This window comes from Tetrao urogallus (assembly GCF_951394365.1).
Source record: "Tetrao urogallus genome assembly, chromosome: Z".
In the NCBI taxonomy this organism is placed as follows: domain Eukaryota; kingdom Metazoa; phylum Chordata; class Aves; order Galliformes; family Phasianidae; genus Tetrao; species Tetrao urogallus.
Genome location: NC_136816.1, coordinates 47,520,782 through 47,544,017, shown reverse-complemented (window position 1 = coordinate 47,544,017; position 23,236 = coordinate 47,520,782). Strand labels below are relative to the sequence as shown.

General features: G+C 37.5%; 1 protein-coding gene across 1 annotated transcript in view; it reads left to right on the top strand.

Annotated features, from left to right (window-relative positions):
* The window catches only part of JAK2 (Janus kinase 2), a gene marked incomplete at its 3' end in the record, with an annotated part of 51,705 nt that extends 35,851 nt beyond the window's left edge, over positions 1–15,854 (top strand). The window contains exons 19-24 of the mRNA XM_079548725.1: positions 2,618–2,807; positions 3,678–3,802; positions 8,276–8,448; positions 10,000–10,117; positions 13,850–13,963; positions 15,747–15,854. Coding sequence (XP_079404851.1) covers positions 2,618–2,807; positions 3,678–3,802; positions 8,276–8,448; positions 10,000–10,117; positions 13,850–13,963; positions 15,747–15,854 — 828 coding nt within the window. The remainder of the gene's footprint in view (positions 1–2,617; positions 2,808–3,677; positions 3,803–8,275; positions 8,449–9,999; positions 10,118–13,849; positions 13,964–15,746) is intronic.
* Between the last annotated feature and the right edge of the window lie 7,382 nt (positions 15,855–23,236).

Genomic DNA, 23,236 nt, shown 5'->3' with positions numbered 1-23,236 from the left:
TTTTTTCAATTATCTTCTAATGACCCTATATACATTAGTATATACATTGGATGCTTCCATTACAGAAATAAATAAAGAAATATCTGAGCACAGTGGAAAAAAAGATTTGAAAGGAACTTGTTTGATGGTTTTAGACAGAAGAAAGGTAGCTGTTTTCTACGTTGAATCCAGTCACCAGGAGCGGCTTAATATTTCCAGTGCAGAGCTGCATCTGACGCTTAATTTTTTGTTTGTCAGTTTTTATACTTGGGATTCATTTACAATTGTTCCAGAGCAATCTTGTATAGAAACCAGGAGGCTGTTGTTTTTTCTTTTTGGGAACTCTGAATACAAGGGCCTGAAGCTCAGTAATGTCTTTGAGATACCTGTGGGCCTCAAACTTTTTAAGCTTTAGAAATCAGCATTTGGTTACAGTGTTTTGCAAGTCATTGCAGCTTGGCTGTGGAAAACATGCGCAGACAGATGACTTCAATGAAGTTCTGTCAGTTGGACTAAGTACGCTTATTCCAGAATGGTTTCTCACTTTTTTATATTGGTTACTGATGTGTAGCTACATGTCCACTTGTCTCTGTAAGTGACAAAACCTGAAAGCAAACTGGCAGAAGTGCTTCTATTTGTAGGTGATTGTTGGCTATAAACAGTAGTGTAGAGTAGGGAAAGGAATGGATTTGCTGGTGATGACTGCAAAAAGGAAGATAAAAAGAGTAGAGAAGAAGAAGGTAGAGCAGAGAATGGAAGAAAAAATACTGAAAAACAAAGGAGAACCATGAACCAGAAGGAGCCTTAATGTGTAGTTCTTTAGAAATGCAGGAAAAGAGGTATCCCAGTGGGCATTATGAGACTTAAGCAGAAGTCTGTGAAGAAAGGGGAGAAAATGAATGGATATCACTCCTTGCCCTCCTTTTTTTCCAGTGCTGTTCACATCCTTTCACAGAGCATGTTTCTTACACACAGTTGCTGCAGAAATGTCACTGTGATAGAATCATAGAATCACTCAGGTTGGAAAAGACCTTAAAGATCATCGAGTCCAATCACAACCTAACCAAACTACCCTAAATCTAACAATCCTCCACTAAATTAAACACATTCAGGGATGGTGACTCAACCACCTACCTGGGGAGCCTATTCCAGTGCTTAACAACTCTTTCTGTAGTGAAGTGTTTCATGTTATCCAACCTAAACTCACCCTGGTGCAACTTAAGGCCATTTCCCTTTGTCCTGTCACCAGTAAGAAGAGACCAACCCTGATCCCACTGTAAGCACCTTTCAGATATTGGAAGAGGGCAATAAGGTCTCCCCTCAGCCCCTTCTTTTCTCCAGACTAAACAACCCCAATTCCTTCAGTCTCCTCCTCAATAGGGCATATTCTTCAAGCCCTTCACAAGCCTTGTTGCCTTTCATTGGACCTGATCCAGCATCTCACAGTCCTTTCTGTTCTGGGTACCCAAAACTGAACACAGTACTCAAGGTGTGGCTTCAACAATGTTGAGTATAGGGGCAGGACTACTTCCTTAGTCCTGCTCACCACACCATTCCTGATACAAGCCAGGATGCCATTGGCCTTCTTGGCCACCTGGGCATGCTGTTGGCTCATATTCAGCTGACTGTCCAACAGAACACCAAGGTCCCTTTCCATCAGGCAGTTTTCCAGCCACTCTTCCTCGATGGGATTGCTGTGACCAAAACGCAGGACCCGACACTTGGTCCTATTGAAACTCAGTTTACCTTGGCCCATCGATCCAATCTATTCAGGTCCCTCTGTAGTGCCTTTCTCCCCTCAGGCAGATCAGCACACCCTTCCAACTTGGTGTCGTCTGCAAATTTACTGAGGGTGCACTCCATACTCTCAACAAGATCATTAATATAGATGTTAAATAAAAGCAGTCCCAGTACTGAGCCCTGGGGGACACCACTCATGACCAGCCACCAGCTGGATTTAGCTCCACTGACCACAGCTCTTTGGGCCTGGCCATCCAGCCAGTGTTTCACCCAGCAGAGCATACACCCATGCAAACCATGGGCAGCCAGCTTCTCCATGAGAATGTTGTTGGGGACAGTGTAAAAGGCTTTACTGAAGTCCAGATAGACCACATCAACAGCCTTACCTCCATTCTCTAAGCGGGTCACTTTGTCATAGAAATAAATCAGGTTTGTCAGTCAGGATCTACCATTCGTAAACCCATGCTGACTGGGCCTGATCCCCTGGCTGACCTTTAATTGGTCTATGGTGGCACCCAAAATTATCCATTCCATAACCTTCCGAGCACTGAGGTAAGACTGATAGGTCTGTAACTACCAGGATCATCTTTCTGGCCCCTTTTGAAAATGGGCATCACATTTGCCAGTCTCCAATCCACTGGGACGTCCTTGGTTAGCCAGGACTGCCAAAGAATGATGGAGAGTGATCCTTTACTCTTAACTTCTTTCATGGTGGTTTTGTGATATTTCACTTAAATAATTATTACATAAATAATAACATAGTAAATGTTACATAAAGCTTGTTATATCACTTCAATGTTATACTACAGTGTGCACTGAGGTATGTATAGACAAGCACTGGGAAAGAGAGGATAACGTGGACTCATTTTTTAATTCAAGTATTTCTGTTTATATCTAGGGAAACTTTGGCAGTGTTGAGATGTGCCGGTATGATCCCCTACAGGATAATACTGGGGAGGTGGTGGCTGTGAAAAAGCTGCAACATAGTACAGAGGAGCACCTTAGGGACTTTGAAAGAGAAATTGAAATACTTAAATCTCTGCAGCATGATAACATTGTTAAATACAAAGGAGTTTGCTACAGTGCAGGTATGTGCTATGTTGAATACACCTTAAGTTGCATAACTAAGCATGTAGACTGCAAGAAATTCAGGCAGATGTTTACAAAAGCCTTTTCCAAGGGAAGAAAAGTCTGTTATGTACAGCTTTTCATTGTAAGATGAATTTTCTTTATTCAGTCAGCTGATGGCATAATTTATATGATTTTTAAAGAACAGGCTGTTTTGACTGGTTACCCAGTTGCTTTATCTTAAAGCGATGAATCTGGAGTTAAGTAAGAAAATGAAACCATTTTTTTAACTTTTTTTAACTGTTCTTATTTTTCCTTCAATGTGATGTCTGAGAGTGGATAATACCACTTTTTGTACAACTGTATAATAAATGACTAAGAAGGAGAAAGTTTCAGAAACATATGTATTTGAATGAATTGTTGATGATGTTGAAATTGAGTGAAAGCACAAGTTTTGTGCAAGATCTGATTGTTTAAAAAAAAAAAAGTGTTCAAAATCGGACTAAGTTTTGAAGATTGCTAAATTGCTAACTAGTTGACGTCAGTTGTCATTCTGAGTTTTACCTCAGCAAAAAGAAGGAATTATGTAAACACTGGTATACATGGGTGGCACTTGTGCTTTACTTTTGGCAATAGTAGTTTTTATGAGATGTTGAATATTAAGCATATACACATTGTGGCTATGTTTAAATAAATGGTATTTCCATATCAGATACTGATTCCATATCAGATCATCAAATAACAGATGAAAAATTGCACACTACTGAGCATACAATAGAATGCATTTTTGTTAGTGAGACTTTTCTATTACTTCTGTTCACTTGTAAATACATGTTTCAAAACTTTGCATTGAAAAGTGACATAAAGTATTTTATTTGTTGTTGTAAAAGGTCGTAGGAATCTGAGATTAATTATGGAATATCTACCATATGGAAGTTTACGGGATTATCTGCAGAAACACAAAGAGAGATTGGACCACAAAAAGCTTTTGCTATATGCATCTCAGATATGCAAGGTAAGAGAGTTTTCAGTTGGCTTGACAATTTGACAAATTTGACAAATTTGCATCTACTCATTTCATTCAGAAATTAGTTGTTTTGTTATATATATTTTTAATAGTGTTAGGCAGCGAGAAAAACTTAACGTTAAAAATGATAGTAAGGTGTACTTATATTCAAGAACTTGAAAAAATTCTGAGTATCTTCATAATCCCTAATGCAACATGTTGACATTGATCTGTATACTGATTGAGGGAGAATTATATTTTGAGAGTCATTTATGTTTATGGGGTATATAGGCTTATTCAGAAGAATTAAAACATCTCTTTTTTCTAATGAAAGCTGGATTAAAATTGTGAAGGATTTAGTGTACTCATTGAGGCAAGCTATTCATGGGATACCATAACTGATATTTCTTATATATAAAAGTCGCTTAGTGACTTCAGTGACTTTATATAAAAGTTACTTAATGACTTTTAGAGATGAATATCTATAGCAGTGTTCATATGTTTAACAATATTAGTATATCGTCATTTTATAAGTAAGTAATATTATTTTTAATTTTTAATTTATTAATATTAAGTAAGTAATATTAGCATTTTGATCTAGTGGAGGGAAGGTACCTGATTCCTATGTGAAGAGCTAGGGGCTATTAAAGTGCCCAAAACTGTAATAATTCAGTCTCACTGGCTGACATTGAAAATACTTCATAAATTCTGAAAATGGAAACACGTATCTAATCTTCCTATTAACTTATTTCTTACTACCTCAGAAGAAAAAAGTATGTGTGCCTTAGATTTATGCTACTGTTGTGTTTAAGATATGAGAAACTATGGATGCTTCAGATTTCACTGCAGGCTTATTACCTTTAATTAAAAAAAAAAAAAAAAAGAAGAGACAAATGGACGTGCACATACTGCCTTCTTATTCTAAGACATGTGACAAGTATTTTAAATTTCCTCTCCATTATTTCAATTTCAAACAAGGAAATGGTAAATTACTTAACGAGTATTCTGTAGGGTGTATAGCCGTTACATATTGTCATATCTAGTAGACTTGTGCCTTCCACTTTCAGGGCATTTTGTGTGTACATGTACGCACAAATACGTGAGAAACATTGAAATACTGCAGGTATGCAGACTGCCGATGTAAAATCAAAACAACAGATCAAATGACTTTATTTCTAAGTTCTAAGTACCAGCTAGGAGGAAGGAAGCTAGAATTTGCATTTTGCGGATAATTAAGAGGGAAAACTTGTGCTTTCATGTAATGAACATGGGCAAACACTATCAGAATGTGGGAAGTCAACATAGAATGTAGAATTACTTTAGTTGGAAGGGACCTTAAAGATTATCTTGTTCCAACCCCTCTGCAGGGTTGCCAACCACTGAATCAAGCAACTAGATCAGGCTGCCCAGGACTCCATCCATCCTGGCCTTGGAACATTTCCAGGGTTGGGGCATCCAGGGCTTTTCTGGACATACTGCCAACACTTCACTACCCTCTCAGTGAAAATTTCCCTGGCACTTAGTTTAAATCCTGTTTTAGTTCAAAACTACTCCTGTGTCCTGCCACTATTTACTTGAAAAGATTACTTTCCTCCTGCTTACAAGCTACGTATAAGTACTAGAAAGCCATATGTAGAACATACAGATAATTATCTCTTGTTGACTTCTAAGGGAAGCAAAGCCTAAGTATTAGTGTGTGTATTTTGCTTTGCCTTAATGCTACTGTGCTACCTGTAAAGCAGAGGTTATTTTGATTGCACTAAGTACTTCTGTTGTATTATTTTGCTTCAGAACAGCTTGATGTTTTTCCTCATGGGAGCTAATGCTTTGTTTCACTCTGGATAAAATCTCAAAGGGTTAGTGAGTCTGTGCTTAGTTTGGAATCCAGTTTTAAGATAAATGTTTTCAAAGCAGAGTGCTTAAATCTGGCAAAAGCACTCAGTTATGATATATTACTACGTATTAAAAATGAATACATAATATTACTAAAATGAGATCGAAATACTTTTAGCTTATCACCTCTTCTCCTTTCCTTTTCTATTTCTCTCCTGTTTTGTTCCAGCGTGTTTTGTTCTTTCAGCATCTGAAGTCTCTTCTGCCTCGTGTGCATTTCTGTTACTTTTTTTTGTTCATTTGTTTGTTTTGCTTGTTAGTTTTTTAGCTGAAATTCTTTTCAGCTTCAGCCTTCTTATTTCAAGTACGTGTGAGAGAAGTGAAGACATTACCATACTAAAAGGTTAAGATAAGTGTGCTTGCTTGCAGTGTATTTGGTTCCTTACTGAGAACTGGGATAAATGTCCTGACTTCTTGTCACGGAGTTAACTAGATCTATTTATGCCCATGACCGGGGGGCAAGTAAGCCCCTTCCCTCCTCCTCCCCATCCCTCTTCCCCCCCTCCCTGCCCCCCCGGCTTTACAAAATGGGAAGGAGGAACGGGAAAAAAAAAACAGTGGCAACAATCTATGGAGAAAAACTGATTTTACTAACTATGATATTGGAATGCAAGATAACACAATCTAATACAACCTAATTGAAACTGAGAGTTTTCTCTCTCCTAAGGAGAGAGAGAGAGAGTTCCTGAGACTGAGTCAAACCTGAAAAGCTTGGAGCGGCTAGGAAAGCACCCTCCAGCACCCACTGCCAGGCAGTAAGAGAGCGCCCCACCCAGAAAGGTCAGATCCCACGACTTCTGTAATGTACAGGGTTAGGTACCTGGAATTGGGGCAGTAACACTTTAATGCCCAGTGCACTACATGATGTTTTGATGCGGAATACTTAAAGCCAAAAAAAAAAAACAAAAACAAAACAGAAAACCATGACACCTGTGTTTCTCATACTGTGAAAAGCAGTTTTCAGAGATGGCATTTGCTAATTGTGTTTCTGTAGAAGCAAATCATTGCAGCTATAATGTGATGTAGCTCGTGTCACTAGTTCTGCTTTTCTGGTGGCAAGCAATAGAATTCTGTAGTCGAATTTAAAATTTAAAATTTCCCAATGCTTTTCTGATTTTGAGGCTGTTCTGTTTTTCCTCTTTTGACACTATATTTTCTTCATTCTTGCTGGTAAGAGGGTGGGAATAATTTTGTTTTTCCACCTCATAGTGCTTAAAGTATTTCATTTATCCTTGCTGAAAGGCCCCATAACTACCATTTGAATAGCAAAGGTGAAAAAATTTGAACAGTGTCATTGAACTTGACCTCACTGTTAGTGTAATGTCAGAGGATTATGATTTCCACTCAAAATTTGCATGATTTCAAGTAAATATGTCTCTGAGGCTGGAAAATGGCTATTATAACAGGAAAGTCACTAGTATCAGAGAAACTTAAGGACTATTTTCAGTATGGTATTTAATACTACTATTTTTCAGGATAGCAAAAGATAACAGGTAATGGTGAAGATGTCAGTTTTAAACAGATTTGAGTGGATGTTCTGAATATACTGTGTTGCCACCTAATGGTACAAGGAGGTAGCATGAGACTGAGAAGAAGTAGACTTCCAAGTTACACTTTTTCAGAGGTTTCTCACTTAAAAAGGGAAAAGACTAATCTTTTTACATTAAAAATATAATGCTGATGCCCCAAATGTCTGAATTTATTCTAGAACATCATTTATTCTAGAACATCATTTATTCCTTTTTCTGTTGTGTTGCCATGTTTCTTTATGAAACTGTGAAACTGACAGCCTGCTTTGTGTTTTCTTCCATGTATGAAAATCAAGAATCTTTTAGTACCACATTGTCAGTTTCTGTTCACCATCTATTGCTGTGTAGGCAAGATTTTTTTTAATGCTGTAATACCTTAGCTTGATTGTCTCTTCACACACTGGCTTCTGCGTTCAATTAATTGCAAAAACAGAATGTATTGGTAAGAAGGGATCAGCAACAGCAGCTAAATATGATAACTTCAGATTATCGTTTCCATGGGTAGCCATTACACAAGATACAGCAAAAAGAGAGCTGTGATAGAAGATAATGGTCAATAAGAAGGAGAAAGAAGGAGAAAGAAGATTTACAAATATGAATACAGCCAGAGAATAGCTGTCACATTCAAGGACTTGTAAGATAAAGTTTAATAATGAAATTAGGAAAGCAGATGTGAAAAATAGAAAGAAGGTTAATTCAAACAGCTAATGCAAGGACAGGTTTCTTATCTGCCCTGCATCATGTAGCTTAGCCCAGACTTTGTTTATTTTTGCTTAGAAACTGGCAAACTGCACTTGGGTATGGAAAAGAGCTGTAACAGCCATCTAGCTACATAATTGTAAAACACTTGGCTGAGAAAGGTTTTCTATATAGTTGCTTTCAGTTAAGGAGAGTCTCTTGCATTTGGAAACATTAACTTAATAGAGAAAGCAAATATTCAAGTACTCTGATTTTGATACATTCTGTTTGATTTTAACTTTGAGCTTGTTTCATCCCTTTAAAGATAGCGCAGCCACTTAAAAATAATTTTCTTTTCTGTTGTGTTTGTGAACACGCTTAGGGCATGGAGTATCTGGGCACAAAAAGGTATGTTCACCGGGATTTAGCAACAAGAAATATCTTAGTGGAGAATGAGAACAGAGTTAAAATTGGAGATTTCGGATTGACTAAAGTCCTGCCACAAGACAAGGAGTACTACAAAGTGAAAGAACCTGGTGAAAGCCCTATATTTTGGTAAGTCTTCTCTCAATGTATGAAATCGTGATATGTTTTCAGCTTTGTGGTTTCAGACAACTGTTTTACATATTGTGGAATTGTGGTGTAAAATTTCCAAGTCTGTTTTTAAAGCATTGTGAAAGTCACATGCATGATCCTTGCTTTTACAGAACAACATTGAGAATTCCTAACTTTATGCATATTTCCCCTCCCCTCCAAAAAAAAAAAACAACCAAACAAACAAACAAACAAAAAAATACAACAACAAAACACCCTGAAAAAATCGTAGTTAACAAGTTAAATAATGTCACAGGGAATGTATTCAAAGATTAAAGAAATCTAGAATGCTTACTAAGGAGTGGGCTCCTGTAAGTTTTGGACCCTTAAACAAAAATATGTATCTTCTAGATGAGATCTGTTGGGTGAACCATCCGTTGGCCAAGTGGAATTAAATCGTACAGATGAGTTAGCAAGGATAAAGTATTAGGTTGAATGTTAAGGTAAATGAACCACTGGGACACATCCTGGAGGAATGGGCTGCTCTAGCTCAGGTCCCCACAAGTGGCTGCTCCCCCACCCCTCCTTCCCTACCGCAGGCTCCTTGGGCTGCAGCAATGGCCTGGGGCTGCTTCTTCAGGGGCTTTTCATGGGCTTCAGCTTTCTTTAGTCGCATCCACTGCTACACCTTTGGCTCTTCTGTTGCTGCATGTGGATATCTACTCTGCATGGTGTTCATGGGCTACAGGGGGACAGCCTACTGTACCATGAGCTAATCCTGAGCTGCCTGGAACTTCTGCTCTGCGCCTGGAGCGCCTGCCATCTTTCTGCACTTTGGGTTCTGCAGGGCTGCTTCTCTCACACTTTTTTCATTCCCCTCACCCAGCTGCTATTGTACAGCAGTTTTTCCAGTTAATCTCACAGAGGCACATTCAGTGTTGCTCATAGCTCAGCTCTAGCAGTGGCAGGTTCTTGCTGGAGCAGCTGAGTTGGCTCTGATCTGCCATGGGACAGCTCCTGGGCTCTGCTCACAGAGGCCCCCCTGCAGTCTCTTGCTACCAAAAACTTATCAGATAAATCTAATACAGCTGCATTTGGAGTATGTACTTTTGTGTATTCAAAATGCCACTTCATATTTGTGATTTTAGTGTCTATAGCTGCCATAGGTGACCTTAAAATATAATAATTAAGGGGTAAATAAAATAATATAAAATAGCGTTAACAGTAGATGTTATTGATCTGAAAAAATTAAGTCCACAAATGCATGGGACACAATTCAAAGCTTACTGATAGTGGTGGATATTTATTGATTATAACTGTTTTTATTCCCAGTCCTTACCATGTCAAAATCTTATTTACCCTCATTAGATGCAGGAAAAATACCAGTTCTTACGTACCAGTTAACTACTATTATCAGAATACTTGTTCACTTTTACTAGTGAAGGTAATGTCTATGAACAAAAGGTACTTTACTCATGGAAAAAAAAAAAAAAGTCCTATTCAAAGAAATATCTTCAAAATTGGAAAGATGCAAGTGATGCAAAACAATATTATTTTTACCATGTGTTGCAGGTATGCTCCAGAGTCTCTGACAGAGAGCAAATTTTCTGTGGCTTCAGATGTATGGAGTTTTGGTGTAGTCTTGTATGAACTCTTCACTTACATTGAAAAGAGCAAAAGTCCACCAGCTGTAAGTACTTAATTATTTTTTCCCAGAGATTTTTATTTGTTTATTTAAAAAAAAAAAAAAAAAAGTGTATGGATTTTTTCTGTGTTTAGATAGGTTGATATTTACTGAGCCTTTTTTGGAGTGTAACTTCGTGTTTGAGACAATGTCCAAATGGAAACAGCAGCATGCTGAGAAGCATTTGCATCTAGGTGTAAAAAGCAAAGGCTATCTGGAAAACAGTCTGTGCAGACTTAATCTGCTCTGTAACTTCCAGCTGTTTGAAAAAGGGTTGAAAATATCTAATTAGAGACTTATCTTTCTCATTCTTTATAGAGAGATCCCAGATGAAACTGTTCCATTGTAATATTACAAGTATTTTTAATACCATCCCAAATCTAAGGCCCAGCCAAGCAAATACTTCAACCTGTAGTAGATTTAAGTGAGGTAACTCTTAAAGTTACTTTGTTATCTTAGCAAAACCCGAGGTAATTATCTGTAGCTCAGAAAGGAAAGAGAGTTTTTCTTTTCTTGCAGATTGTTGACAAGTGTCTTTAAAGGCACTCACTAAATGAAATGAAGTACTACTTGTTTACTGCAGAACAGCTCTGCAGTTGGGAATGAAGTTCATAATGTTACCTTTACTAGAATTGCCCTGCAGGCATTACAGAAGAGATGTAACTCGAATGTTTACTAGAGCTGTCTTCACTGTTCACCAGTGTCTCAGTCCTTGCAAATGTAGTTCTGAGAGGTAAACAGTGATTGTAGGGAAAATGTATTTGACAGACCTCTACATCAACATCAGTAGAACTTAGTAATTGTATGCAATCACAAAAGATATTAAAGAATCCATTCAGAGCCATTCTGAGGGACCTCAACAGGCTAGAAAGGTGGGCCCAGCTGGACCTGATGAGGTTCAACATGGCAAAAGTGCAGGGTTTTGCACTTGGGCTGGAGGAATCCCAGGCATCCATTCAGACTGGAAGGAGCGGTCCTTGAGAGCAGCCCTGTGGAGAGGGACCTCGGGGTCTTGATAGATGAAAAACTTAACGTGTCCTTGCGGCTTGGAAAGAAAATGGTATCCTGGGTTCCATCATAAGAGGGGTGGCCAGCAGGGACAGGGAGGTGATTGTCCCCCTCTACTCTGCTCTTGTGAGGCCCCATCTGGAGTAATGTGTCCAGGTCTGGAGCCCCCAGTACAAGGAACACGCGGAGCTGTTGGAGAGCGTCCAGAGGAGAGCCACAAAGATGATCAGGGGGCTGGAGCACCTCCCCTATGAAGACAGGCTGAGGGAGCTGGGCTTGTTCAGGCTGGAGAAAAGAAGGCTGCAGGGTGACCTCATTGCAGCCTTTCAACACCAAAGGAGAGCCTACAAACAGGAGGGGAATCAACTCTGAAAAGGTAGATAACAACAGGACAAGGGGAAATGGTTTTAAGTTGAGGGAGGGCAAATTTAGGTTGGATGTTGGGGAAGCACTTTACAGAGAGAGTAGTGAGGTGCTGGAACAGGCTGCACAGAGAAGTTGTGGATGCTCTGTCCCTGGAGGTGTTCAAGGCCAGATTGGATGGGGACCTGGGCAGCCTGGTCTAGTATTGAATGTGGAGGTTGGTGGCCCTGCATGTGGCAGGGGGGTTGGAGATTCATGATCTTTGAGGTCCCTTCCAACCCTGGCCATTCTGTGATTCTGTGAATCACAGAACTACAGAACAATATAAATGATTTAGTGATCACCTAGTTGCTACCCCTTGCTAAAGCAGATTCACCAGAGTAGATTACACAGGAAAGAATCCTGGTCGGTTTTCACTTCTTCTGGAGAAGGAGACTCCAAAACCTCTCCAGGCAGCCTGTTCTGTCACTCTCTCAGTAGTTGTTTCTCATGTTCAGGTAGAACTTCCTGGGTTACAGTTTGTGTTCCTTGTCCTGTCACTGGGCACCACTGAAAAGAGCTTGGCCCCATCCACTTAACTCCCTCCTATGAAATATTTACAAGCATTGACAAGATTCCCCCTCAGTCTTCTACTTTTCAGCCTAACAGTCCCAGGTTTCTCAGCCTTTCCTTGTAAAAGAGATGCTCCCAGCCCCTAATAATCTTTGTGGCTCTCCACTGGACTCTGTCTAAAAGTTCCCCGTCCCTCTTGAACTGAGGAGCCCAGAACTGGAATAGTACTTCAGATGTATCCTCACCAGGGCAGACTAGGAGTAAGTTGACTCGGCACAGCCTCGGTGTTGCATTCCTGCCCTCTAGTGCACAGCGAGCTCAGCTCTTCTTTCTGCTCTGAGAGGAGAGGAAAAAATCCTCAATATGAACCCTGGGTTTAAGGCTTTCATGCTACCTGTTCCCAGTATACAGGAGTGTTCATATGTTTAACAATATTAGTAATATCGTCATTTTATAAGTAAGTAATATTATTTTTAATTTTTAATTTATTAATATTAAGTAAGTAATATTAGCATTTTGATCTAGTGGAGGGAAGGTACCTGATTCCTATGTGAAGAGCTAGGGGCTATTAAAGTGCCCAAAACTGTAATAATTCAGTCTCACTGGCTGACATTGAAAATACTTCATAAATTCTGAAAATGGAAACACGTATCTAATCTAGACTGTCAACTTACTGTCAACTAAGACTAGGAGTAAGTTACCTCCTTGACCTGCTGACTGTACTCTTCAATGCATGCCAGGATACCGTTGGTCTTCTTGGCTGCAGGGACACCCTGTTGACTCATTTGCAGCTTGTCATCCACCAGAACACCCAAGACCTTCTCTGCAGAGCTCCTTTCCAGCAACTCAAACCCTAATCTGTACTGACTCATGCAGTGGAGAAAAAATTCTCAGAGCAGGGACAGCTTTCTTTGTCTGATACCAAACAATGCAGATATGTGGAGTTTTTCAAAAGGACTGTGAAATGAGAAGTAATGTAGTAAGTCATGGAATATACTTTGAGTAAATAAACATTTTATGTGTTCATGATTTCATGACCAGAGCCAGGCAGCTCTCTTGGTATGTATCAAGAAAAATTTGTTTTTATCAATTTGACAAAGCAGCATGTCATCATCATTGTAACTGTTACTTGTATCACTGACTTTGGCATTCACACATTCTACCAGCAGTTATTTCACATCTTCGTGTTATCACCATTAAAGACACTTATGTAACACTGGAAGAGAAACAATCCCTTTACGTTATGCTTAGAAATTATTTTCCCTTAATAGTATTTTCTCATTTACTTTATATCTCTGGCAATCTGAGAGAATTTTTTTTTTGTCTGCTTTCAAGGTTATGTTGATTTTTGGCTAGCAAGATTTATTTATTTATTTTTAGCTGAGTTTAATTAATTTTTAGCCTCTAATTACTGATTAATCCAGTTCATTTTTTTAATGCATCTCATAATGTTATTATATGTAACAACATTTATATATACATAACATTTTGTAATGTTATTATTTGCTTTTTGCTTGACAAGGGCTTTTCAAAGCATCCAAATTTTAACATTTCAGGGATCTCTTTAGAATTACCAGTAAGATTTTTAACTTATAACTTTAAATCATATATCTATAATCCTAGTTCCCCCCCAGTGAATGGTGATTGTTGATATATTATCAGAAATTGTCATTTATAATTTTATCTTTGCTATTTAATATATTATTCATAGAATTTCTGAGGTTTGTCTTATAAAGAGTTTCCCAGGGTACTGATTTTGCAGCATATTTTTTTCCCTTTCAAATCTTATTTATGATACTTGGCCTTCTGTTCCAGGAATTCATGCGCATGATTGGCAATGATAAACAAGGGCAGATGATTGTATTTCATTTGATAGAGCTTTTGAAGAACAATGGACGACTTCCAAGGCCAGATGGATGCCCTGATGAGGTGAAGTATTATTATAGTAATATGTTACTGTAGTCTTAAAGGTGCACAGTAAGGGTGAGTATATAGTAAACTTCATGTTTCCTTCTCTGTGGATTATGGAAGAATTTATACAGCCTGAATTGTTGTGCTGTTGTTTTATCAGTTACATTATGGGTAATAATCACATTTGTTTTTATGATACTTTAGATTATACTCACTCAGGAGCTTATAATGTAGTCTTTCTGAATATGTGAAATAGGATTATTGTGACTATTACACTGGAGCACTCAGGCTGCTATTTTAAAAATGTAAATTTAATAAGACAGTGAAGTTTAGTGTATGGAATTTGTTCCATAAAAGACTTATATAAACCTTCTTGCTCAAAACTGTACTGTAAGTTTTCTGATGTGTTTAATGTTTAGGAGAGAAACTTTACTATCTACCTAGGGTTCAATTAATCGTATTTAATTCTGAGACTTAAAAAATGCTTTATCTTTATTTCCCTCTCTTGCTCTTCCTTCCTCAAGCATAGAAATACTTACATATGTTTATCATGCGTATTATTAATCATCAAACATTCTTGGACAGCTGCTATGTGCAGATTGTGCATACAGTGAAGAATATGAATTGGATTTTATCTGGACATGGGCTTTGGATTTGTATTCATACTTTTTGTAGATCTAGTATATGCCTCTAAAACAATCTAGAGAGTATGTTAATCCAAGTTTTTTAATTTGCTAATACTCTAAGTGTTTTAAAAATATTTCCTTACTATTTCTAAGCCTTTTACTTCACTGTTCTTTTGAGGAGGATGTACTTCAGCTTGAGGAATGTAACTAAAATAGATACACTATTTTTTTTTTTCCTATAACTTCTAGTCTAGATAGATTCTTGTATCTATGATTGGACACACTTGGCAATAATTGCTGAAATAATTCCTACAAAACTGCAGATAGCAGATACCGAGGTCGAGAGATCTAGCAGAGAAGAAAAGGAATGACACAGATGGGGCAGGGAAACCATTGGACATGTGCATATGAGTACAACAGTTGTTGAATCACGAAGGTTTGAGGTTTTCATAGATAATCTGGATTTCCTATAAGTATGATATTACTACTATTTTATTGAAACTAAGTTCTGTTGCCTGACATTTCTTCAGCTAACAAAGCAAGATGGCAATGCCTTTCTTCTGTTAGAAACCATGATCATCCCATTTTGATCCTAATCTTGAAACTTCCTAGGTGTTTGTAACTTACAGGCTGCTTTGGACTCAGATCAATGTGAGAATTTCAGATTTGCTGAAAAGTGGAGAATTGAGAGCTACATTTGTTTCGAGCTTTTCAGATAGTTGTTAAGCAGAAATTTTTAGAAGAATGAGAATCTGTTTATGATCTGGATTAAATTAGTGAAAAGAACACAAATGAAGAGAGTGTCACAGGACTACTGTTCTGTGATGGGATATCAGGTGCATGTTTGGGAAAATAGCATGGCTAAATGCCTTTCATATTTTCAAACAATATTTTTGATCTGTTTTTAATATTATTAGGTTCACTTTGCGTTTGTGTCATCTTACAAACTTTGAAAATTAATTCAATTTCCATAATAACTAAAAGAGAGAAAATCTTCATAAAGGCCCTTTGCTGTTCTTAAGCAAGGAAATTGATGACTATTACTAAAATCTTGCTATACTATCGTGTCACTATTGCATGGAAAAATGCAGTTAAATTGGAGAGTCTTTGCACTTAACTAACTGTCTGTAGTATCTATTAGCACAGTATTTATTTTCTTTTTTTCCCCCCCCCAGATTTATGCTATCATGAATGAATGTTGGAACAACAATGTTACTCAGCGGCCCACCTTTAGGGATCTTGCTCAGCGAGTGGATCAAATAAGGGACAACATGGGTGGATGAGGAAACTGTCCCTCCTAAAGAGCATGTATTAGGATGCAAACAAAATGTACTTGGTTTGCTGTGTATAATTGACATATGTGCACTTGTGCATTTACCTTTGCTAGAAGTAAAATCTGCATGGCAAATATCTTATATGAATCTGCAAACTGAGGAACCCTGCTGGTTTTCTTGATCAGGATATATTTGTTACTGTGAGAACATGTTGAAATTCTCAATACGGAAAGAAATTATTTTTCTAAATTGAATAATATAATATATGGTCAGTCTACAAAACCATTATTTGCCTTATTTGGCAAGCAAAAAAGAGGTGAGAAATATGGTGAGATTAAGAAATGATAAGACTATTTCCTTGTTGAAATGGAGATACATAGAAAAGACATGTAGTCTTTTCACTGTGAATATGTAGTGAGTGGCTGCACACCCTGTTCTGTGTGTTGCACAAGGGCTTTGTTAACGTGCTTTTGTAACTTTTCATTGTTGTTGCAGAAGTGGCTTCTCTGTATAACAAAATGGAATTGGTTATGTAATCCAGCAACTTTTAATGTGCCTGTCTGAATCAGTGATCAGTCAGCAGCATATGCAAAGAAACATAGTCCATGTGATATACTGTAAGTATTTCTAGGGGAAGGAAAAGGAAGTGAATTGTTTGTAATTTGGACAGCCAGATAACTCACCTGTGTGAGAATTGTAATTTAAGTTGGAAAAGAAAATAGTGACAATTTTTTTGTATTTTTTTCCCTTAAGTATTAGATTCCATTTACATATTTGAGGATACAGTGATAGCAAGTAGAATTGAAGACATTTCGTATAAGACCGTCTTCAGATTGTTTCTGAATATGAAAAAGCCAAACATACTGCTTTTGAATGTTGCTCTTTTACTCTTTCCATCTTTGTATTTTTTATGCTGTCCTCAGTGTACCTGTAAGTTGGAAACTTCCTAAAAACAGAATTAAAAATGTAGAAAATGCCCTTCAATTCCTCTCTTTGTTATGATCATGATCTTGTATGTTCCTTCCAGTACCCTAAAAAGATGGTTTATTGCTCAGTGTATGATATGGTCAGTCACCACTAAAAGTCATTGTGTCAACTTTGGGCCAATTCTTTTTAAAAATCTCCGTTTCTTCCTGTTTTAAGACCTAGCCCGTGACCATTTGGAAGAAGGAAAGTATAAGTACAATTGCTTCACATTTAGCTAGAGGCAAGAACGTGATCCCAGTTAATGAGAACTGGAAGGAGGTTAAAGTTACCTGAACAGATTACTATGTGTAATTCCACTTCTGAAGTAAATCTAACAAATTTGTGGACAAGGCAACTAATTGGTTTTCCCTCCAAGCATGAAACTTGGGAATAATCTTGTATCTTAAAGCAGTGAACGTTTCAGGTTTTGTTTATTTAAATTCAAATGATCTGTTATTTTTACATACTCTTAGATGTTGTTTGTAAAATACTATGCTTGTTGTTCTTGAACTTTTGCTGAGGTTCAATTAAGGCTACACAAGCTCACAAACCCTTAAAATCCATAATGTATTTAAAATGAAGTGTTCGTTTTTGAAATTTGTGGCAGTGAATTTGTGGAATACAGGGACTACTTTGCTGTGAGGCCTCATTAAGATTCGTGATTAATTACATCCATCTACTCAGAAGTTTAAGTAACTACAATTAAAAAGTAAGAATTTCTTGCTCAGTGTAACATAGTGCCAGTATAGCAATGTTTTGTACCACTGTGATCTTTCTTTCCCACAATTGCTCATTCAAGGTTATGATTTTATAATATGGGAGATTGCTAAGTAGTGGCGGCAGCATCAGCCCTCTTTCTGCCCCTTGCATTTAATAAAAATGTTGCTGGGCTTTCTTCCTATGAAACTCTTTCACAGAACCTTTGAACTGATTTTGCCAGCAGCTTATAAGCTGCAAAGAACTTTTGAGTACTCCTATATGTGTGTTTTCTCTGTTTCTGTATGCTGCTTTCAAGACAATTTAGAAGTTTCAGGCAAGGAGCACCTTTGCATTTGTATTCTCAGTTGTGTGTACATGTTTTTTGTAGCAAAAGAAGATAAAGCTTTAAAGCATCGAAGCAGCATTTTAGCTGGGGTAACGTATGCAGGAACTATGTAAAATTTGCAGTGTGGCAGTTGATAGCTGACTGGTTTCCAATATATAGTAGACTAACAATAATTTAAGTAAGAATCTCAGGGAAGTTTGTGTAATGCAATGAACAGATCTTCCAGTCTGCTGTTTTTTCAAGTGAATAAAATGTCTTTTGCTTGTTCTACTACCATATGATTGATTACATAGTCTGATTGCTTAAATGTAATGTGGAATTCAAGGATAATTTTTTTAAGTTTTGTGGACTTTTTACTTCAATACTTTATAATTTTTAGAGAAAGCCGTACCTTTACACTGCAGTATAACTTTGTGCTGTTGGTCAGGAGCATATGTAGTCCATTGTACCAAGTCGGTCTGTGCAAAGGGCTTGATCATCCAGGATAAGTATTCTTCACTGGATGAGTAGGACCAAGTAGTGCTTAGGACTCAGGGGATGTGTGTGATCATCTGCAGTGTCAATGTTTAGGTGTTGGAGCAGACAGAATCATGGTTTTCTCAAAAAAAATGTAAAGGTTGTAAACACAATGATTTGTTGAATTTGCTAATGCCATGTGTAGTATCCTTGTTAAAAAATAAAATAAAATTAAAAAAAAAAAACACCACAGAAATAAACCCCCACAAAAACTGCATTTCAAGAGCAAATCTATTGTAGATTTGTAGAATGCCATATTTTTATATAGTATTTTTATTAACAAAATCATATTTTTGTTTTTGAAACTTTCTTCAGTTGGCATTGCGTTTGTCACACTTCAGTGTAGTCAATATGCTACCCAAAATGCTGTGATTTACTGTAGGAAAAGTGCTGTTTTATGCATACATGACTGCTGCTACGACGTAGAATGAAGATACTAACTACCGCTTTGCACTTATTTCAAGCGAAAGTGTTCTCCTGTAAGTGCACAGTGTATCTTAAAAAATCTACAACTATTGTGTAATGTAATATAATATTGGTTTGTTACCTATCAGTATAAATAGCCTAGCCTTCAAAATCCATTTTTAAATATCATCACAACCTTGCAACAGTCATGTAATAAGCCTGAGGAGGAACGGATTTTCGAGAAAAGAAACCCGAACTTTGTCAAGTTGTGTTATTGATTAAAAGCTTCCATTGTTGAGATAGTTACCACTATACATACAGCCAAAACTATTAAAAAGATGTTAAATTATTTGAATTAGTTTTAGAAACCAAGTCTTTAATTGTTGTGTTTGCTTGAAGTATGGCCAGCTGTATTGAAATGTTTGAGAAAAGACGTTACTGCATGAAGTATAAAGAAATGTTACTCTTGTGTAAAGAAAGCAAACTTTTCAGGAATGTCTGAGCACATAAAGCTGGAGGATAGACTCTGAGAGCAGGAGTGGAAGTACAAAACTACAGGAGGACTTTTGGAAAAGGCTGTTAAACAGTAAAGAAGCATTCTGAAATGCACAACAATTTACAAAAACACTGGTAATGTCTACTGAAAATGCCATATCATTACAAATGTGCTAATGTATTTCTGAACTGTGTGTTGTCTGCCTTAAATCTAAAATTCGTAGAGACCTAATCCTGAGTGAAAAATGCAAGAATGACTATACCAAAAGAAACTGCTTAAAATTGTTCAATGCCAGACAGCAATCTTAAAAGGTATTTAAGTTTTTTTTTTTTTCTTTCTTTCCTGAATCTTGCTTTTTAAATAAGAGTTTTACAATACTTTATATTAAAGTAGAAAAAGTCCCTTTGGGGGAATGGAGAAGAAAACTCATGTTACTTGTAGTTGGACTTCACATATTTGGATACATGGCTTGTTGGAGAGAACGTAAAGGGGGATATTTTCTAGAAAACTATGTATTAATGACTGAAACTTATCTGTGCTTTTCTTTTGAGTTTGGTTAGTAAAAAATAAAATAACTGAACACAATGAATGGCACATGCCTGCCAAGGTTTTCTTTTATGCAATGCCTAGAACTATTTTTTGGTGTTGAAGTTGCTGGTGAAGAAGACTGCTCTGTTTTAAAGGGGGTGAACTGCAGTGTATACAACTTTGTGACCTTTCTGGGGTAGCTATATGTAGTGTTTTTCCTTTTTCTAAGGAACTCTTCTGTCACAAAATAAAGGCTGATTTTGGGTGCTCCCTGAAGTTAAGATTGACTTAACTAGCTTAATATGAAATTGGTCATTTGGGAATGAAGAAGCACTTCCTTTTACTGTCAATATTTACAGAGAGGCTCTGACAGACTGCCTGTTAACCAGAGTGCAGTTCTTTGTAGTTCCTAATGCAAGCAAACCTGGGTACAAATGCAGAAATGAACATGTGATTTTTGTTACTTTATCAGAGGATTTCCTCTAATTTTTATTTTCTTAGATATATAAAGATTATCACCACTTTGAACAGAATTTATGCAAATGGATTTTTTGTTGTTTATTTTAGGGGAGAGGGGAGTGGGTTTTTTTGTTTTACTGATTTGTGTTGGTTTTGTTTTATTTTGCATTTTGATAAGTGCAATAGCAAAACACAAAGTATATATATATATATGTAAGTACACAGTCAGATATATAGATATATCTCAGTCAGATATAAGATACTACGCTGTGGTGGAAATAATTATCCTAGTTCAGTTACCTCTTCCAGCACATACAGGTGTTTTATTCAGTGAAGTGTTTGAGCTGCCTTTGAGGTGACGCTGACTCTGAGTCAGGATTTAAAAAAAAAAAAAGAAAAAAAAAGGGGGGTGAGGAGGAATAGAGGAAAGCCAGGCACTTCGGTGCTTCCTATTGTGGCCTTGTCCTGTATAGATCTCTTGCTGCACGGGATCCACCTGTGCAATGCAGTGGATCTGGCAACCAAGTGTATGCAAGGGACTTCTCCATGAGCCCTCAGCAGCATGCTGTGGCTGCAGTGCAGGTCAGAATGAGGGCTTAAGTCACTCATTTCTTATAATGCTTTCACTGGGCCGAATAACTCCACCAGTAAGGGCCAAACAGCTTGGAATCCCACTGATAACTGAAACACTAAATAGGGTAACAAGGGAAAAGAATCTGAGGAGAGTTTCCGTAGGGAAGGAACACCAAATTCATCAGATGTCTATTTAATCAAACTAACATAATCATCTTTCCAAATTTAAGGTGTATTTTAGACTGATGAATGAGGAAATTGAAGGAGATGATCACAATCAACTACTTTTATCACAGCACATGCCACTTTGTAAGCAAGTATCTGGAATTAATTGCTTTCTGGTACTTAGAAAGTTACCACTGAACAGACCAGGGTTTGTGGAGGCGGTTGTTTGTTTGTTTGTAAATTCTTTCCCACCCCTATCAAAGTTACTACTGATTGCTGTTGTTCAGTGTGCTGCAGGAATTCTATTTCTATCTTATTAACATTCTATTCTATTTCTATCTAAGTAACATTCTATCTGTTAGAATTTTATAATTTCTACAGGAAATCTGCAGTTATTAATTTTCCATTCTCTTAAGTATTTATACTGATGCTAAGACACCTTTCATTGCTTTGTATGCCATGTTGTGTAAGATTTTGTCATTACTGTTGCCTTTACATATGTGAGGACCTTTGCATGTTTTTGCTTCAATCTTCTCTGTCTAAAACAACAGCTTTTTTACATTATTTCCCTATTAACATACGTTTTCTTAATCTTTGGTTTTGCTACTGTTTGGCAGACTACCTCTTTCCAATGTGTGATGTTTAGAAGTGAACATGGTACTTCCTTATTTGTTATGCAGAAGAGTTGTGTCACTAAGAGATAAAATTCTCATGTGTCCCATTTGCCTGTTTTTTGCAACAATATGGTGCTGTTTCCTCATTCTGATATCATCATAAAACCAGACTCATTTCTATAGCCAGAAATGGCTTGTATTTATGCTTTCAATCATTTCCAAATGTAGGAAATGCTTTCCCTAATTTTTGAAGACCAGTCTGAACTCTTTTATCTCCTAAGATAATTCCAGTCCCTTCCTTCTAAATGCCATCTGTAAATGGTTCTGTATCTTTTCTTGAATTCTTTGTGCATCTTTACTGGCTCCCTTCTTACAAGCAATTAATGCAAATGTCAGGTAATACAGACTTAGAAGAAGATGATCTAAAGTCATTTTCATATGTTTTTCTTCCTTGTCAGCACACCCTTATAAATGGCTGCAATACCACACTGAGATTCTGACTGTTTTTTTCTTATCAGCCATTCAGCTCAGTTATGTTACCTTGGATTACTTGCAAAGATTTCAATTAAGGCTACATAACATTTTTTGCTGGGACTGAGTGCAGCAAATTTGCAGATGTCACCAACCTATGCACCAATCTGTGGTGCAGTTGACAAACCTAAAGGACAAGATGCCATCCCAACACCAAGACAGCCTCAAGCAATGGGCCCATGGTGAACCTCACAAAAATAAATCCAAGTGCAAGATCTTGCACCTAGTCATGGTAACTCCCACTATCAGTATAATCCAGGGGATATAAGGATAGAGAACTGCACTTCCAAAAAGTCTTAGGAATACCAGTGAATATCAAGGTGAACATGAGCCAACAATGTGCCCTCGCAGCCCAGAAAGCCAACTGCATGCTGGTCTCCATCAAAAGAAGCATGGCCAGCAGGTCAATGGAGGTGATCCTGCTCCTCTACTCTGTGCTGGTGAGACCTCACATGGAGCACTGTATCCAGATGTGGAGTCCTCACTACAGGAGAGATGTGGACCAGTTGGTCCGTGTTCAGATGAGGGCCACAACAATGATCCAAGAGATGGAACAGCTCTGTTATAAGGACAGGCTGAGAGAGTTAGGGCTGTTCGGACTCCAGAGGAGAAATCTCTGGAGAGACCTGATAGCAGATTTTTCAGTGTCTAAGAGGGGGCAGGCAGGGGACAAAATCTTTATCAGGGTCTGTTAAGACAAGGGGGAATGATTTCAAACTTGAAGAGGGCAGATTTAGAGTGGATATGAAGAAAAAGCCTTTTACGGCGAGGATGGTGTAACAAGTTGCCGAGAGTGTTGGTTGATGTCCTGTCTCTGGAGACTTTCAAGGTCAGGTTGTATGAGGCTCTGAAAAGCATGATGTATCTGTAGGTGTCCCGATTCATTGTAGGAGAGTTGGACTACATTACTTCTAAGGGTCCCCTCTGACAAACAATTCTGATTCTATTACATTAAGCATCTTACCAAACCACAAAATTTAGAACATTTTTGTTTGTTTTCCTCAAATCCTTAACCGTTGTTCTTCATCATCTTCTAGGTACCAACATCATTATTTACTTGAAAGTTTGCTGTATTTTCTCTTATGCTCTAAAT